The following is a 19,648-nucleotide window of genomic DNA, read 5'->3' on the forward strand; positions in this document are numbered from 1 at the left end:
AAGATAAACAATGGATATTATTTAAATGAGCTCAACCTTCTAGAACTTCTATATTAATATGTATGATTAATATTTAGAATTATTAAAGATGGCAGGTTATTCTGTTATAAGCTTATTGTTATAAGCTTGTTGTCTTGTGACATAGTGACAAAAACTGCTGTGTTGTATTGATAAATGTTATTGTTTATAGACCAGATTTGTAAGTTAATATTTATACTATCTGATCAGATATGGGTAGGAGATGTGAGATTGATTAGTAGGTCTATTCAATCTCGTTTCCTTAAATAAAGACACATTGCCTTTTGCAGGGTAGCGTCCAATGTAATCCCTTAGCAAAACGTCCTATAGAATACCAGTGTAGTTTTCTACAGAATTCTATAACATTGTTACTACTTTATTATGTAGAAAACTATAGTAGGCTATTTGTTAAAACAGTGTTAGTACAGTATACATATAAATTCTACAGAAAACTATAGAAGGCTCATCCGTTACATTTTTCTCCACAAAATCTGTAGAAAAAACTGACTTGAGACAATAAGTTAGTTATATAGAAAACTGCAGTTTTTACCAGCAAATATATAGGAACCACAACTGACTTGAGAACAGGGCTGGATTGGGCCATTCGGGCGATCGCCCGAAGGGCCGGTCGAACAAAAAATGAAAAAAATAATTTTGTCCCATTCGTCTAAAAACCCTTTTTCTGCTGAAGATTATATGGGGGGGGGGGGTATTGGACAGGCCATGGAGCGATGATAATCATGTTGTATGTGGCTGGTGGCTTTAATGGGCCTCCATGCCATCACTGGAGTCTGGAATGGGCTGATATAATAGATTTTCTGAGCCAGGTGTGCTGGGTGTGAACCTGGAAGTCAAATTTTCTCAAGTAGTCCCATTTTTTAACCAGATATCTCAATCATGATCAAAACGTATAAAAGAACTTATTGTAGCTTTTCCAGTACATTAAAATGAAAGTGAAAGTAAAGAATTTTAAAAAACACACTGACTAAAACACTTATCTGTAGCCTATTTTTCATTAAATCTATGTTTTATGTATGCAGTTAAAATGTTTTTGGTTAGCGGGGGTAATTCCTTTTCTTTGCCTGGTGGATAGGGTTATTAAATTTCATTTGGATAACCTGGTGGGTAGATTATCTTTTTACACCCATTGTAGCTTTTCATGATACACTTTTAATACGTAACTATATGAAGAAAAACTTTGTACTTTTGGAGCAGACTAGCTCTTGTTTTACATGTACTCTGCATATGCCTATTGATGTGGAATGGTCTGCATATTGAAGTTGTCAAAAAATATTTGTCATACATTATAAGGTCCATGGTCATGTTCAAATTTTTACAATTAAATCCATATGAAGAAAGTGAATCCACAGTTGTCAGCTATCTGTACGTGAGAAGGAGAGGAAGAATCTTTCACACACAACAAGCACAGATTAAGTGCTTTAATGTATTACATGTTCCATCCTTTTGAGACAATGGTCAAAGTTTCCATACTTACCCTGGTTTTTACTTCAATTTAATTCTTATTTTATTTTATTCAATCTGACAACTTTAACCTTGTAAGTTGTATATAGAATGTGCATTTTACTAAGTTAAGTTTTGATAAGGAGAGTTATGCCCCTTTAACTATTAGCTGTAAATCAGATGCTCACCAAGTAAACATCTTAAAATCTTATAAACATCTTGGTACTTAATAATAATAATAATAATAACTTTATTTTCAAAGGGTTGAAAATTAGGCCAGGAGGCCTGTCTTACATTTTGCCCTTTATAACAGAGGTTAAAGAAGTAAAGTTAATAATTTATTAATATTTTACAGGGTCATCTAAGTTGTGTAAACTCTCTACGATTTAGTCCCGATGGTAAATGGATAGCATCAGCTGGAGAAGATGGTATAATCAAGGTATGTATTGATACAAAAACTATATTGAGTTACAAACTTATGCTTTTTTGAGATACAATTAATTGAACTATTTCATCAATAATGCCACACCCAAATTTGAATTCGTTGGCTTTTTTGGTAGCTGCCTTGGTAATAGTCAGACCACACTGTTGAATTACTGGATAATGAAGACAAAACACTGTGCTAACAATTTGATAACAATCTACTGTACCCACATGTATTTTCCATGTACAGGTCACAATTCTATGGAATACAATTACTGATTATTACTGAGAGATGTTTCAACTAGGCTTCTCTAGTCATTATCAAGCAATGATAAAGTATGAAAATATAACAAGACAATATATATATATATGTTGTTATTCATTAAACTTGTATAATCCTTAATTAAGTTAGGTTCCCTTCAAGGTAATTAGAAGGGTATCTCTGGTTGACCAGCATTAACCAAGTATTGTTGTGTACATATTGTCTTGTTATATTTTCATATTTTATCATTGCTTGATGATAATTACCAGAGAAACCTAGCCGAAATGTCGCTCAGTAATAAGCAGTAATTGTATTCCATAGAATTGTGACCTGTATATTCCAGTTTAGTTACTAAATGCCATTGAAACTATTTATGTATTTTCCAGTCTAAAGCCAATCATATTGCTGTAATAATAGTAATAGTCTCACCAGTAATGTTACCAAACATAGGACCAAGGGAAGGCCAAGATACCCATTAACAAATTTTCTTTCCTGTATAGATATTTAAAATGCAAATTTTTTGCAGAGCTGCAACATAAACATAGTACTCTATTTTTGTTCAAATTTAATCCCATTTTATTTTCGTGGCTTTTTAAGCTTTGGGACTTAGCAGCAGGGAAACTAGTAGCAGATCTCAAATTACATCAGGGGCCAGTCAATGTGGTAGAATTCCATCCAAATGAAGTACTTCTAGTCTCCGCTAGTAGTGATAGGTAGGCTAATTATGTTATCAATTAAAACGGTTGATTCTTTCATTTCAACTTTACTTTACTTGGTTAATCAAGAAAATAGTGGTAAATGCTTTTTATCCACATGATTTTCTGAACAAAAGTGTTAATATATTGTGTATATTTGAAATATTAGTGATTTGTTGAATAGTAAATTATTCTCAGATTATATTAGAAGTTCCCTTGTTATTTATTTAGATAGTTTGTCAGTATGATTGTAAAATAACTCCCTTATTTATTCTTTATTGGTATCACAATATTAAATCTTTTTATGTTGCAGAACTGTCAAATTTTGGGATTTAGAGACGCTCAAATTAATAAGTTCATCTCCAAAAGAATCTAAGCCTGTTTGGTAAGTCAGTATTATTAATGGTATCTTGTATATAAGAAATATGTTTTTAAAGTTAATGGGAAAGAAACCTAAAAGAGTATCTGCTATCTGGATCCTTTTTCCAAACGTACATGTTAGACTGGTGTACATGTATGTAAATCTAACATTTTACTATCCTTAAAGGCCTAAACCTATGGAATCTGTCAAAATTAAACTCATACCACCATTTTTTTCTATTGGGACTGTGGGGTGGTGCCATTTACTCCACTTAATCTTGGTAAAAACTCTAAAAGATATTTCTTTATACGGTACTTTTTAAACACTTGTTATAATTGTTTGATTATCCAGACATTTGATTGGTCATCTAATCTGCTGTGATCATAGGGCAAAGTGGAATTTTCTTTAATATGACTTAATATAGTGACCAACTGAATAAACTGATTAAAAGAGATTTAATTTGATTGCTAATGAACCTAGGTATACATAGCTTTACTTAATTGATGTTTTGTGAAATGGTCATCGTGAGAAAATATGAATTACAGTGCAGTCATGCTCCATGCTCTGCGGATGATCAGTCGAACATAGAGCCTAGCATTAGCTGATTATTATTCTAGAATGGTGTGTGGCCACTATAGTATGGTCACCGTTTCCCTAGAAGAAAAATTTCCCAGAGATGATCTTTGTTATAGAATTTATTTTATTGGTTTTAATTATTTATTTTTCAGTGCCATGTGGTTTCATCCTGAAGGGAAATGTGTTTATGCTGGAGCAGATGATAGTTTAAAAGTGTATGGTTGGGAACCATATGAATGTTATGACTCGGTTCCATTAAACTGGGGAGATGTAGCAGATATAGCATTTAGACAAGATCAATTGGTAATATATAAATCATACAGCAGGGTTTAATAGTTGGTGCTAAAATACTCAATTAAAATATATACTGTCATGATGAGCAACCTTTACCACACTTAGGTGTTGGCTGAGACACTTTCCTCAGTGTTTTACAACCTGCTTTCCCCTAGTCAGTAGTGCAAGATGGCTGATCTGGCAGGGAAAAGTGTCTAGTCCTTCAGATGGGTAAGAAACAAGATCCTGTGTATACCATTGGCAACATGTTAAAGATCTCCTGACAGTTTAGAATTAATACAAGAGTAGCCAAGAATTTCCTCATAACACACTGCATGGGGTATATCCATCTTCCCTAGCTAAGTTTGTGCTGCAAAGTTCTTTAAACCCCATATCATTTCCTTTCATTACTTTAGACTTCATAGTACAGTGTAACTGTAAATTATAAGCTCTGATATGTCCATTATGTTTTGTGAAACATAGGTATATATATATTTACATCCCACTTCTACTCGTTGCCACTGGCAACCTTTGATAAAACTGTCCTGTTTAATTGCAATACATGCTTAAAAGTATCCGTGTATCAGAAATGTACAGAAAGAGTACTGATCATTTCTGATACACGGATACTTTTATACCGTTTTAGATATCTATCAAGCAATAAGTAGCGGACGTTTAGTCCGACCCAGATCGCAATTGATAACGAGGCTCTAACCAATGTACATGAAACAACTAGTCAAAATCATAGTAACAAAACAAAATGGGGGGAACTACATGGCAGTTCAAAAACATATACAATGACATTAAATTAACATAACAACATATTACAAAAATCAATTATTATACATACCAATTGGCATCTATTTCATAATTTGGTTTGATTTATATTAATATGCAAAATATATAAATTAGAATATTGAATAATTATTTTAATTAATTGTGATGATAGAAGGCGCAGTTCTCTTGCTGGACACTTCACAGGCATTGAAAATAAGCAGGATGAAAAAAAAAACGCCTAGAAAGTCATAAACTTTATTACAAATAAATTTCAATGGAAGAACCATCCGCCGATGCATACTTTCACCAGGAATAACCCACGTTTCGCATTTCCTTTACACTACATTTAATAATATCGCAGTCCTCTACGCCATAGACATTGTTTTGACGATGTGGTCTAAACAAACACGTGATTGTATCATAGCAAGACGCACGTGTAAATACTACTCAGGTCGTCTCTCCACTGCGAAATCATTCTACCATGAAATGTAACGTGAGGCTCAGAAAGGGATAAATAATGAAAGAACAGAAAGTATTTGTCACTTTCGGTTGAAACGACTCGATAATAAATACTATTTTTCACATTTTGCTTCACAATACTCGATAGAAATGTGATGTAAGTAACTTATTAGCACCTTATATCTGGGAGCTGCCTCGGCTGAGCCCCTCGACCAAAACTGTCCTGATATTCACCGATACACCTCGGAAAGTGTGCTAATAACTACTATATATTCTATCAACTAAAATTTGTTTATGATAAATTATATTTTCTTGGCTTTTTTCAGATTGGTGCCTCCTATTCCAAAACCAATGTAGCAGTTCATGTTGTTGATATTAGTGTAGGTTTAATATTCTTCTTCTTCACTAGATTCTTCATTTAGCACAATTCAAGAGAACCAGCTTTGAACAAATAGTAAACCTAATTTTCTTTATTTATATTGATCTGTTTTAGTGAAGTATGTTTAGTATTTGTTAGTAGAATAATTGATGTTTATATTTATATTATAGCGAGTTCGACCAATGGGTGTAAATATAGAACCTGATGTTAGACCAACCTTTTCTAGAAGTGGTAGAAGAAGTTTTATGTCAGAAAGACCATCAACACAATCTACACCACAAGCAAGGTAGAGTTCACAAGTTAATTAGAGATTATTAATATATTCTTCCTATATAAATAAAGAAAATGTAATAATTTAGCAGATATTTTATCTGGTTATGTAATAAATGGAAACCCCTTTATGGTTTATAGTTAATGGATTCGCTTGTCATTATCTAACACAATACAGACATATGTGATATTGTAATAGAGAAAGATTTATATACAATCAAAAATACATAGAAACCTCAGAGTATGATAGGTTATGATTGTATGTACAAAAGATCCCTTGGTAGATGAAACATTGCTGTTGAGATAAAATTCTTCAACTCACATTGAACATGTAACAATAGAATTAGAAATAGCAAGTGTTATTAAAACTGTGACTGGCAATAGATATCCTCTAACAGTCTCACATAACAACTTTTGGTCATCTAAGGAATTGTGAGCAGAAATTTGCACGTGTATCTGTTATCACTGTCACTTCAGTCAGTTATATAGAAGGATAACTCGTTTTTTCCTTTTGTGTTCGTCACTTCCTTTTGTAGAAACCTTCGTTACGCATCTATTGTAGCAATGATCTCTGTGTTAAAATTATATTTGGAACGTGTTTAACCAGTTCTATCACATATGTGATAATGACTGGCACCAATATTGTCCTTTAAACTGACCTAAGTAAAGAGCAAACAAGACTTTAAACTGACTTCAGTAAGTTTATGATATCAACAGCACTATTTCATTGACTGACTTATTTACGTGTATATAGAATGTCAGAAGAAGATGCAGAAGAACAAACCAGTGTAACATCAGATAATACACCAGAAGATAATCAATCATCATCAGCTGATATACAAAATCAAGATGATTATGCAGCTTTATTTAGACCTAGATCTCGATTAGGTTAGTAATATATATACTGGTACTGACAGCATGTATCATACAACATTGGTCGTACATAGCAAGAGCATGTGATGATTTTCATAAGACCTTGGACCATGAAACTTAATTTTAATCAACTTTACAATTTTTCTATTTTGTTATTCATCATATGCCTAAAATATAATAGCTTGAACATATCCACTGGACCTCACTGTAATGTGGGTTTCAGTATAGGGTAAAGCCTAATAAAAGTTTAACTTTCTTCTGTGAATGTTCAACTTCAATGACAATTTCTAAGATGACAAATATGCTCTTGTAAAATTGTCAGATGAGCCAATGCCAAAAATTCTCCTCAATAATGGGAGAGAATGGTGGGAAAAAAAACTTGAAATTTTTACTGATCCAATATGTCTTTGAGATCCACAAATGTTTAAAAATCAGTTTTTTTGCCGTAAAGTTAACCTTTCCTGTGTACTTTTAGAAACAAACAACGTGGGTTTTATCTATCAACAAAAACAACTCTTATAGTGAAGATCTTGAGTCTAATATCAGGGGTTATTATGTAGGGAATATCAGTAGACCCCAACAGTCTTGTATTTTGGAATATGTTGTAACATGTCAATAGGAAAAATTTTGTCTTTTGTTGTCTTTAATATTACATTTTGATTGCTAGTAACAAACATTTGAAATTTGTGTAACGCTTGAGTAGAGAAATAAATAATTCATGGTCCTGGACCCTGATTTATAAAAAAATTACAAAGGCATCAGTCTATTTTACAATATGTTTTAAATTTGTTTTTTGTGAACATTTGCATTCCTCATTAGAATAAATATTATGATACATTTTCTTTTTGGAATACATGCATTTGACATTTAGTTTATGTTAATAAAGCATTTTACTACATGAACTGAACTAGAGTTTTTGACACTATTTTAATGTTAGCTGTTTTGTGTGTCTGACTAATTTTGAAGTGTGATAGTTTTGTGTGCATAATGTAGAGTTGTATTGTAACTGTGTGTATTAACTATATATTTGTTGCATGTTATTACAGCTCGTTCTCCTACACGTGTAACAGAACCATTTCAACAACCTTTAGATGATGGTAAGATATTATAACAACTAATATACAATTACAATTACAATGTAGACCCTTTACTAGATATCTTCAATGTTATATCGGATTAGGGCCCAAATTTTAAAACTCAGTTCAGAATGTTTTCATCCTGTTTTGATTCTGAATCAGGGGATTTCGGATTGATAAACTCTGAAATAAATTACCATCAAAATACATATGCTTCCTCCAGGAATTGTATCCAAATGTTCAACCCTATGCACTATGTATTATAGTATTTTTTCACTTTAATTGCAAGGTTTTTTTTCTGAAAATTTGGCCGTCCAAACTAAAGGATACACATAATTTTTTTATTAAGTTTTAATATAGATATTGGAATTGATGTTGCCAGTATATTATGTAGTTTTTATTTCTAACATATTTGGATTTGGAGTCTATTTCTGTTAGGATTCTGATCCAAAACAGTTTTTATTCGGTCCGGAGTGAGTAGGTATCTGAAAATTAAAAGAAAAATAAGATTTGTTTTAAGGGGAAAGTGACATAAATGTGTTGACTTACAAAAATATTGCTCAACTTCTATTGTACAAAACATAATATTTTTGTATGTAGAATTACTTGAAATAAACTGTTTTATGGGGGATGGTAATCTGTCTAAGTCCAAAATATTACACCCAAAGATAAACTAATGTTGAGGTATAGTCAACAGTTCAAGACAAAATTGAAACTAGAATTAGCATTTATTAATCATATAGATCTTGTTGTGTCACAAATAGAAATAACAGATGAAATCTACTCAATTAAATACCTGTTTTGGCCTGAATCAAAGGGTTAGATCCTTTAACAGATACCGATACTTGCTTAGGTCAATTAAAGATACATTATGGGAGATTAGGTAAAGAGCTTGCAGTTCTCACTATAATAGTTAAAAACTAGATATTGTAAAGGTAATTTGCTGAAAATTTCAGTCAAATTGATCCATGAACCGAGAATTTAGCGATTGAATTTTTGGCCTAGCCTTGATCATCATTACTAAAGTCAGTACGATAAAAAACATTAAATCATGAATGAAAGTTGAGCAGCAAATCGGATTCTAATCCAGTAAATATTGCAGGCAAGCGATGACATCATCGAGAGTTGATTATGGTCTGGATAAGTTAATTAATGTCTAATTAATAATTTAGATATCATTTCAGGCCTAAAGAAAGTCTACCTGGAATAGGCAGATTTAGCTCTTGAATAATGTATGTTTAATATAACTAAAAAGAATTTTTTTAATTTTTTTTTCAGATTTAGAAAAAGTACCTGTTAAACAAAATGCACAAAATGATACAAAAGTCATTCCAGACCGAGGTAGAGCATTAAGTAGAGATAGACCATCCCCGCTCGATGTCTCTGATGATGTTGAAGACCCACAGCGCCAGTTAACCCCAGAAGAGAAATATGCACAATTACAAACTCAGGATGAACGCAAACGAAAATCATACACAGAGAAATTAAAGGTTGCTGATAAACAAAAACAAGTTGATAAACAGCGACAGGCAGTGGAAAAGCAGAAATCATTAGATAAACAGAAAGAATTTGACCGACAACTAGAAGAGAAACGACAACTAGAAGAGAAACGACGACAAGAACATGAAGATAGACAACGAATTATCGACCAAAAACGAAAAGAAAAACTAGAACAGGAAAAAGCAGAAAGGAAGAGTCCACCGAGGAAAACTTTAGCTGCTGAGGATTTCTTGCCAGTTAGTATATTTGATTCCGTTCTTCTTGTCCAGTAGAAGATGTCTCATAAACACATTTAATTCAGACATAGATTGTTTATGTTAAAAACATTTAAAAATCAGTCCACAGGAAAGTCTACCATTTGACTACAGATTTTAAGTCATAAAAATAAATCTGATACAAGGTGAAGAAAACTTGTCATTAAAATGATGTGACTAATGCTTGTTTTGGAATACAATAAACTGTTTTTTCTCCAAGTTTCCCCAAATGCTAAAGACTGTATGTGGGTGTTGAGTTAATGTTAAACTCCCCACTGTTATTCTTAAGGCACAGTTTTCTCTTGTCAGGGTGTTCTAGTCATTCAGATAAAAAGAAAAACTGAGATCCACCCGAGTACAAATTGTCAGTTAGAATTCGGAGAAGGGTATTCTGAAAATTAACATATGTTAGTCTCAAAATGACCAAAGTATTGTATTGACGAGACTTTAAAACACTCTCTTTTCCTTTCTTTCCATCTACACTGTACATTATCCAAGGTTCAGATTTATGTTGATTGGAAGTATAATTAGTCAGACTAGAATTAAAAGTTTACAAGAAGTTAAGCTGTTGCTCACTAGATATTCATATTAGCTAATCATTTAAATATATTATGTTATTTTGTATTTTTCAGCAACATGCTATAAGTGATCATAATGCTCCAGCTAATATGTCTGAAGATGATTCATTTGCATCTATAGAAAAGGGTCATACAGCTATGTTAACAGTTATGTCTAGCAGAAGTAGAAATATACAAATAGTTAGAGCTATGTGGACATCAGGCAATACTAAGGTATATTGTATAACTACAGTGGACTCTGTCAAATCCGACATCGTACGGGATCGTTATAATATGTCGGATTATGCATAGTGTCGGAATACTCAGTTTTCTCAAAACCGGAAGTATTATTGTAACTTCGAAAACCGGAAGTATTATTATAATGTAGCTTCGAATCCCAAGAACGTTATTCCCTTTAAAAATGATAAACTTTTCTGTACATTCAAAATTTTAATACATTAATTTTTATTTCATTTAACATGCGTAGGCATTTTGAATAGGTCAAGTATGTCGATAATTTATCTTCTTCGTCGTCTTCAGTTGTTCTCACACTTGTCTTTGACATCTCGTGTTCATAGATAATCATGTGTTCTATGTCAAGGTCGTCGTCACACGGTTCTGAGAGATCCAGAGGGTGAACAACCTTAGGTTTTCCGGTTCAATTGGCATGCGCAACAAATGTTTCCAACAGGTGCTAGGAATATTTTTACGACTGAATTCATGAGAAAATTCGTGGATATTCTTGAGTATTTGTCACAACTGTCTTACAAGAGATTATAAAATTATCAAAGTAATCAACAAAGACTTACGCTAGTGAGTTTTAACCTCACCCATAATTGATTGGTGAATGCTTGTTAATCTTTTGTGGCTTCACAACCACCGATTAAAAGCCGGATTATACAATGTTGATTCAATGGAAATCGTGTGACGGCTGATTGATGCCGTAATTCGGAATATTCAGAATGCGGATTACCCAGAGATTTTTGGGCGTAAGTAATAAGGAAATAAATCGGGACGTGAAAATGATGTCAGATTTCACAGAGTGCCAGAGAAATCAGAGTTCACTGTATTATATGAACATTAGGATCATATTAATATTTATAGTGTAACATTGTAAAGCAACCATGAAGTATATTATAGACTGTACAAATATGTACAATTAATAATATTTTGTGTTGTAGACTGCCGTTGATTCAGCAATAAGTATGAATGATCCAGCAGTAATGGTGGATATACTCAATGTACTCAATTTTAAACCGTAAGTTTGATAGAGTTTAAAACAGATTATATTATTGCTTTATTTCAACAAACTGTTGTAGAAACCTTGTTTTAGTTGTATATACAATGAAGTTGATATTCCCCAAGAGCATACATGTTTTTTTGGCTTCTGCTCCTATACTCTTTGATATATCAATACAGTCTGCACAAATTTAATGAATTTGCAAATATTCTCATCACTAATCAAACTCTTTTGATGTTGTTATTTATTGCAATGTTTACATTATACAGGACATTATGGTCATTAGATCTATGCAATATATTATTGCCACAACTGAAGGAACTTTTAAATAGTAAATATGAATGGTAAGGTTTATATTAATATGTTGTATATGTAGATCAATTTTTTTACTGGATTTGAATCCGATTTGCTGCTCAATGCTCATTGATGATTTAATTCAAAAATGGATAATCGAGACTTATGTTTTTTATTATACCGACTTTGGTAATGATGGTCGAGGCTAGGCCTAATTTTCAAACGCTAATATCTCGGTTCATAGTGGAGCAATTTGACTGAAATTTTCAGCATATTCCCTTTACATTATTTAGTTTTTATACGCCCACATTTTCATGTGGACGTATTATGCCGTCTCCCCTGTCCGTCCGTCCACAATTTGTTTGTGGACACTCTACAGGTCACAATTTTTATCTGATTTTGATGGAACTTAAAATGTAGGTCTATCTCCCAAAGATCTTGGTTCCTTTTGATATTGGCATGTATCGGACCATAACTTCATGGATTATGGCTCCTGATTGTTCAAAAAATCACGTTTTTAGCTTGTGGACACTCTAGAGGTCACAAATTCCACCCGATTTTAATGAAACTTGAAATGCATGTGTATAACCCGAAGATCTTGGTTCCTTTCGGTATTCGTGCATATCAGATCATAAGTTCCTGAATTATGGCCCCTGATTGTACGAAAAATCACGTTTTTAGCTTGTGGTCCCTCTAGAGGTCACAATTATTATCCAATTTAAAAAAACGTTTGAATATATCACCGTTATACCATAGTGTTGGTTGAGTTTGAATTTCGTGAAAATCGACATGAAACTGCTCTACAAAATGGCCGCTCTTTGTATGCAAATTGTGTAAAAATATGTAATAAGAAGGTTGTGGACCCTCTAGAGGTCACAATATTTATCTGATTTTGATGGGACTTAAAACATATCTTTATATCTCAAAGATCTCAGTCCCTTTTGATATTTGCACATTTCAGACCATAACTTTCTGGATTATTGCCCCTGATTGTACAAAAGATCGAGTTTGTTTTTAGCTCGTTCTCTATCCATCTCTTGTAAAATGTGGGTGTATCCTGTCTGGCAGCAACTGGTTAACTATTATAGTGAGAACTGCCATCTCTTCATCTAATCTTCCATAATGTATCTTTAAAATAATCATTTGTGCAGGCAGTTAGAATTGTAGACTTTAGACTTGTTTAATGTTAAGATTCTGTCTGTCAGAATTGATTTCTTTTATCACAAATAAAGTACATAAAGTAATTATTTATAATAGGTTGTTAAAGTGTATAATTTTATTTACAGTTATGTGTTAACAACTTGTACATCATTGAAGTTGATATTAAAGAATATGGGATCAGTTATCAAGGCTAATATACAAAATGCACCAAGTATAGGTGTTGATATATCTCGTGAAGAAAGGTAATTATATTTTTAGTCAAGATTTACCTCAACTTGAAATATTCATTGTCTTACATGCACCTTTAAACTAGTGAAGGACTTGTAAGGATAAAAAGCGACAAATTTATAAATCTTCTAAAAATTGCTAAATAAAATTTTATTTGAATAAGTATAAATCATATTATTATTATTCAATTCCATTGAGCGATCAATTTTAGGGATGTATCATTATATTTCTTAAATCTTTTAATTTTTGAACTTAAGTTTAAAAACTATACAAATTTGAATGTTCAAATATTTGTTTGAGAACTAGTAATTTTATATCATATCTTTTACAAAACAGATCAATTTTCTGTATACATAAGATTGTTTTAATTGATAGATGATTGGGTCGCTTGTTATAAGAACAATAGAATTTCTGATACATGTATGTCCATTTTTTGGTAATGATTTAAATATAGAATAATATGTTGTATACGATATGATTCATCCATATTACTAATCATGGAAATGATCCATTCTATTGTATTTTCAGGCATAGAAAGTGTAATGAATGTTATGGCACATTGATGGCTGTACGAACCATAGTAGAGAAACGTCAGTCAAGTCCAGGGAAGTTAGGAAATATGTATAAACAGATCCAAATATTAATGGGGACACTGGATTAATTCTGTGAAAAATGTTCTGGAAAGAAAATTAAGTGAGATCTGAAGGCTATTATGAATAGACCTTGTGCTTAACTGTTCACTAATTAACCAATGACAGCATGTCTCTCTTCAGATTGTTTGAAAACCTTGTGGATTTCTTTCCTTTGCTTCCATTGGTTGATAACCAGTAGTGATGACTGTTCATGTATAATATTAAGGATGGAGTTTGATATATTTCCAAACTGCAGCAAGACATTCCAATGTTTCAACAATGTCAGCAAAACATATCATCAGTATCTTCATCTGTTATCATTATATACATACAGCTTATATATATCACATCTCTATGTATATATATATATATATATATAATAATAGTATGTAGTTCTAAATACTTACTCCTTTGTATTTATTCTACTGGTATAAGGAAAAGATGGTGTGTTTTTATATTCATCATTTTTTAGTTTGGAATATTTGATTCTTTGAAGCATTCTAGATGTGACTTTACCACTTGGACATATATAGTGATATAAACAATGGAATTTGTGTGTGAAGAAATAAAAAAAAAGTGTGTTAACAAATGTTTTCTGTATTGAAATGGACCATCTTTCTTATATTCAAAAGCACTCTGAAGTTCGTCCATACGTATTCACTGGGTGGCTTTATACCTCTACTTAAAATAAACTTTATCTATAAAGTGATACTTTTCTCTTTATTTTCGTGTGACTAATTAAGAAACAAATATAAAATTTGTTGCATAGAAATGTAGTTCAATATGAAAGGTTGTAAAAATGTGCTAATTTAAGTGTTTATATTTCAAACACAATCTTAATCAGCAGTAAGAATTATGATTGCTCCAGCATATATATATATATATATTTATATCCGCTTTTATTTTAAGTGGCATGAATTAGTGCTTGATCTATCTATCTGTTACATTTTTTTATATTAAAACATCATCAATTGTTATTATTTTGTATTTATTGCTTTTGGTAGGGTACCCCACCATAAATAAATATCTCCAAATAGCTTGACAGTTACACCACAATATATACATACCAATCCTTAAATCTGTTTGGCACATTTATAGTCACTAAATAAACGGCCATGTTGTACTTAATAAGCTATGACCATTTAACCATTGATAAGTAATAGACTGAAAAATGGTTCTGAGTGTCGTCCATGATATCCAGGCATTTTTGAGCAAAAAATAGGTTACGTGCCCTTGTTTTGAAATTAGTCTCGCTTGACCAGTCTACCGACCATTCTCCTTCTGATTGACAGGCCGGGATAATCAAGACTACTTTTTTTTCGAAACATAACAGAAAGCTGGAACAAGAAATTGAATTTAGAAACACGCATGGTAGGCAACTCAACAAATGTTTTAAGAACCTTATAAAAGTTAAATGAAACTACTGCTAGTATCATGTTCCAGTCTAACCCAAGTTTTTCAGAGATATTATTTGTACTAAACCAAAAGATGCTGCTCATAACGGTATAGTTAATGATAAAGCAATTTAAAAAATAAAACGAAGGTAATTTCTAAAGCTGTGTAATAACCAAAAAAGCTAAATATTACTGCTATTCAGAATCGTCAACAATAGATTTTTTATGCCTGTAATAGTTGATAGATGTGTTGAGAATTTCACCTGCGATGGCTATTTATAGACTCGAAGAGAGTGCATGACTAGGCAGAAATCACTTTGAGACAAGCCACTGAAGTGTGCACGTTCACTGTGTCGAGTACCACTTTTAGTTGGGAAAATTTTCGGTACATGGGGCACCCTACTATTGGTGTTGTGACCATTTTATAACCATATTGGAGTAACCTCCCTTTATTTATCACAGAATGTGGTAAAAAAAAATTCTGATTTTTTTTTTTTGCAAGTATTAACAAATTTCTTTTCATTTATGGTAGGGATTGGGATATTTTAAATTACCAAGTAGTGTTCTAAAAAAGAAATACATTATTACAAATGGCTGCAATAATGAAAATAGCAGAAAAAGCATTATGAACTTATTTTGATTTGATAAAGATGCAGATGGGGGTTTTATTAATCTTTGATTGAGGTATTTGTCACCTCAGTCTAATGGAGATTATGAACATTATTAAATAAAGTAAAAGTAAAGGATAATATTAAATACCTCTGTATGTCATACAGGCATTTCTGTCTGTGTTAAACACTCTAGTCTGTAGCTTGTATAATATTAATATTTAAACCAGCTTAACATGTCTATGTTAATCTTATTACACCATTCTTACTATAGTTTTAAATATTAAATAGATTCTTCTCTCACTACTTCACACTTCACATCTAATGCATACTCTTTCCAATTTTTAAAAAGCCTTTCTTTATAAGAACTATGTATTTTAATTGAAGATAATCACAAAATATACATAGTTGATTTCAAAATTTGTTGCTTTGTGGATAGTCAACTTGATCTGATTCACTGTTAATACATGTGTATGGTAGGAAAAGAAAAATCTTAATACTTTCAACCTTAGAAAGAGGGCAAGATATTTTAATTCAAACCACTTTTGTAAAGAATGAATGGTTCAACTGATATGTTAAATCTATTAGTACTGGTACATGTAGTTTAGACAAGCATGTAAATATAAAAGCTTTGAATTAGTGGTACTATGTACATATATCTTATATTTATTATTGATCAAACTATAACATTTTGATGGAAAGCATATTTCTTTACAATGCAAAATTATAATGGATAAGGGTTAGGTTATTTTTTTATAATCACTTTCAAATAAAATGTATATCTGTTTATATAGTCCGAAAAAATGGTAGCCATTTTTGTATTCCTTATTTGTTAATTAAACAAAGATGATCTGATTTCTTTTAAACTGAACTCTTGAGATTTGGTCTCCTTGTTCTACTCTATAATATGTATTTGTAAATTTCTAAACATTTAACTGTGTAAGATTTGAATACGACATAAATGTAGGTTTGAGAGAAAACGATTGATTAAAGCAATGCTAACTGCTGAATTTTTATACATGTATCTTTAGTGTGCTTCATTATGACTGTGATAACTTGAATAACCTCTTGTAGCTTTTTCATATGCAAGTAAATGGAGGGATGGAAAGGGTGGGGGGGGTGAGGGGGTTTGGGACTTTATATAATTTTTTGTTTAAAGGCATTTAATATGAAATTGTACAGGTTTTTTTTATTTGAACAATATATAATCTAGTAATATTTCATACATTAAAATCTTTATTTGTACAGATGTTGAAACTTTCTCATACATAGTGGTTGGTTTTGTGCTTAATTTGGTAAAATTAGGTTAAAAATTTTAATAATGACAGAAATTGCTCTCTATTACATCTCAATTAGTAGGGTGTTAAACCAGAATACCCCATTTCATTCATTCTATTACGAGTTGTGTTAAAAATAGATCAGTTGATTATTTAGGATGTCAATGAATATAAAATGGGTCTTTATGTGTTTATTACTGGAATATGGGCAGAACATGACATCTTTGTGAAAACTGACACATAGTGAGATTGGACAAGCTTAATCATAAATTCCAGAAAGTCTGTTATAAAAGTATTACACAAGAACAGTTGATTGTTGGACAGGATTCATCTAATACATGTATAGTAAATCCTTAATTAAACCAACCACAACTTAGCAGAAGATGAATAAACATTTTCATTACTTGATTTGTTGACAAAGTGAAGACAAAAATGTTATTTATTATAATTAATAAAGTCAGAAATAATGATATAAGTTAGATTATCAGTCGATTAATGCCGGAAGAAATTTCAAACAATTTACCTTGTCTCACGAAGTGTCATCATCATACAGACCTAATTAATGTTCTCTCTTTTTTTTCTCTTTTTTCAAGCTGAAATATGATTATTTACTGTCCTGTGACTAATCTTGAAGGGTAGAAAATTTACTTGAGATGATGTTGCAATAAAATCAAATACAAATATTTGACAAAAATTATTTTTTATTATTTCCTTGCTAGTGGTATAAAAGGAAATGTATATCATAATATAATGATATATTTTGTATTTTTTGGAAAGATAATTTAGAGTTCAAGGATATTTTGAATTGGTTATAGATTGCATTAATGTGTGAGATCCCACTTGATTTTTCGCAATTTTTGTGTCGAAAAAGGGTATTTTAGAAGAAAATCCTGCACAATTTGGACAAAATTAACACATTTTCCACTTTAACATTAAATATTTTGAGATAAATATTGATTTATACCTGTATATATGTAACAATTCTAAGTACCGGTATATCTTTATTTGATAATAATGATACATCATTCACAGGAATCAGAAAATGAACCAAAAGCAGGCATAAAATGTATACTTAAGTATCTATTTCAGTTTTTAGAAATTTTGTTGAAAGATTACTGAAAATATTGGAATTTATTAAGTTTAAACAAAATTGTTGGTTACTGTAAATTATTTTATATCTTGGTGTATGAATATTTAATCTTTATACAGAAATTCATTTATTTTCAGAAATTGTCTCATCCATTTTCATTTGATGTATGCTATTATAAATATATTTCCTGTGTCGGCCAACTAGACATAAATATAAAACTGCTGTACCAAATAACATTTTTTAATGAGCCTTCAAGATCAATATTTTAGAACAATTTCATTAGTAAAATTGGACTATATTATAAATATTGAACATGTCATCAATTTGCTCTAAAATATCAGATTTTACCATTAAAAAAAATGTTAATGGAATTACAAATGCATTAGATAATGCAACTGTTAACATTTATTTCAAAGATATTTTTGATATGTAATAATACATATATCGGTAGACTTATTTTGTTATTTGAAGTTAATTTGGGTAAATAATTGGACTACCAAACATGTTTATTAATTTTTATAGGATCAACTTGCATTGTGACCGGATATTGTTGTCACCCCTTTTTGTCTATCCATCCGTGTGTCTGTCATCCACTGAACGCCGCAGAGATTAAAGTTATCAACTGATTGCCTTAATTGATTTTTAACAATTTCAACAATAAAATTATCTGATTACTGGTACATTTTTTTGTATAATAAATGTTAGCACTAGAAATGATAATTGCTGATGGATGCTCTAGTTAGTATTTAATTACCAACAAAAGAATAAATATGTGACAACCTTTTCGGAGGGCTTTTTATGATTTAGCTGCTGTGGGTGTATGTTTATTGAGGAGGAATCCAAAATTTTCATGTATACTTAATATGCTCAATATCTGTATAATATAGATTCTATGCTTGGTTTTAATCCATTAACTCATTCTGTAAGATTTACAGGGTCTAGATTTTTCTTCTCTACTATGTAGCATCTAATTTGGGGAAACAGTCTATAATTCCATCCTATGTAATAACATATATGTGCACTGATTGCAATAAAATGTGTTTCTCAAAATAAATTATGTCCTTTGTTAATAACAGGGAAGGAAATAGTAAAGTGGTTAGCAAATTACTTCTGCAGCCAAGCAATCGTGGGGTCTCAAATCCTAAATTGTGTCCTTGAATAAGACACTTTATAACTCTATTCCAGTCTACCTATTTGTAAATGGTTACTGTTAAAATAGTGCTGGGTAAATGTAATAGAGCATAATGACATTAAAATTACATTACTATTGTTCTTAGTTTCCTTGGAAAGTCTACCACTGTTCCCTAAGCTTATTTTTCTGAATTAGGTGGATTTCAGTTTCCCCCTCAAATTCAAAGAATTATAAATTGTTGGCCGATAAAATTGCTTGGGATTTTTCAGTGTAGATTCCCGATGTGAGTGGGCCTGGCAAGGGACAACGTGGAGTTGTCCGGATGGGATGGAAAACCAAGGTCCTGTGTCCTGTGTAGATGTAGGCATGCACCTAAAG

General features: G+C 31.4%; 1 protein-coding gene across 3 annotated transcripts in view; it reads left to right on the plus strand.

Moving 5' to 3' along the window:
- LOC126814538 (katanin p80 WD40 repeat-containing subunit B1) overlaps positions 1-19,192 on the plus strand; it is a 75,474-nt gene extending 56,282 nt beyond the window's left edge. For 2 of the 3 annotated variants that reach the window (XM_050539756.1, XM_050539757.2), the window contains exons 6-19: positions 1,835-1,918; positions 2,762-2,877; positions 3,173-3,244; positions 3,949-4,099; positions 5,632-5,685; positions 5,855-5,970; positions 6,709-6,842; positions 7,874-7,924; positions 9,182-9,639; positions 10,290-10,448; positions 11,396-11,472; positions 11,724-11,798; positions 13,035-13,151; positions 13,666-19,192. In XM_050539756.1, the coding sequence (XP_050395713.1) occupies positions 1,835-1,918; positions 2,762-2,877; positions 3,173-3,244; positions 3,949-4,099; positions 5,632-5,685; positions 5,855-5,970; positions 6,709-6,842; positions 7,874-7,924; positions 9,182-9,639; positions 10,290-10,448; positions 11,396-11,472; positions 11,724-11,798; positions 13,035-13,151; positions 13,666-13,798 (1,797 nt within the window). In that variant the 3' untranslated portion in view covers positions 13,799-19,192. Of the gene's footprint in view, positions 1-935; positions 1,140-1,834; positions 1,919-2,761; positions 2,878-3,172; positions 3,245-3,948; positions 4,100-5,631; positions 5,686-5,854; positions 5,971-6,708; positions 6,843-7,873; positions 7,925-9,181; positions 9,640-10,289; positions 10,449-11,395; positions 11,473-11,723; positions 11,799-13,034; positions 13,152-13,665 lie in introns of those variants that run through there. The other variant, XM_050539758.2, reaches the window with a different exon arrangement.
- The last annotated feature ends 456 nt before the right edge of the window (positions 19,193-19,648 follow it).

The sequence above is a fragment of the Patella vulgata genome, chromosome 3 (assembly GCF_932274485.2).
Source record: "Patella vulgata chromosome 3, xgPatVulg1.2, whole genome shotgun sequence".
NCBI classification, from domain to species: Eukaryota; Metazoa; Mollusca; class Gastropoda; family Patellidae; genus Patella; species Patella vulgata.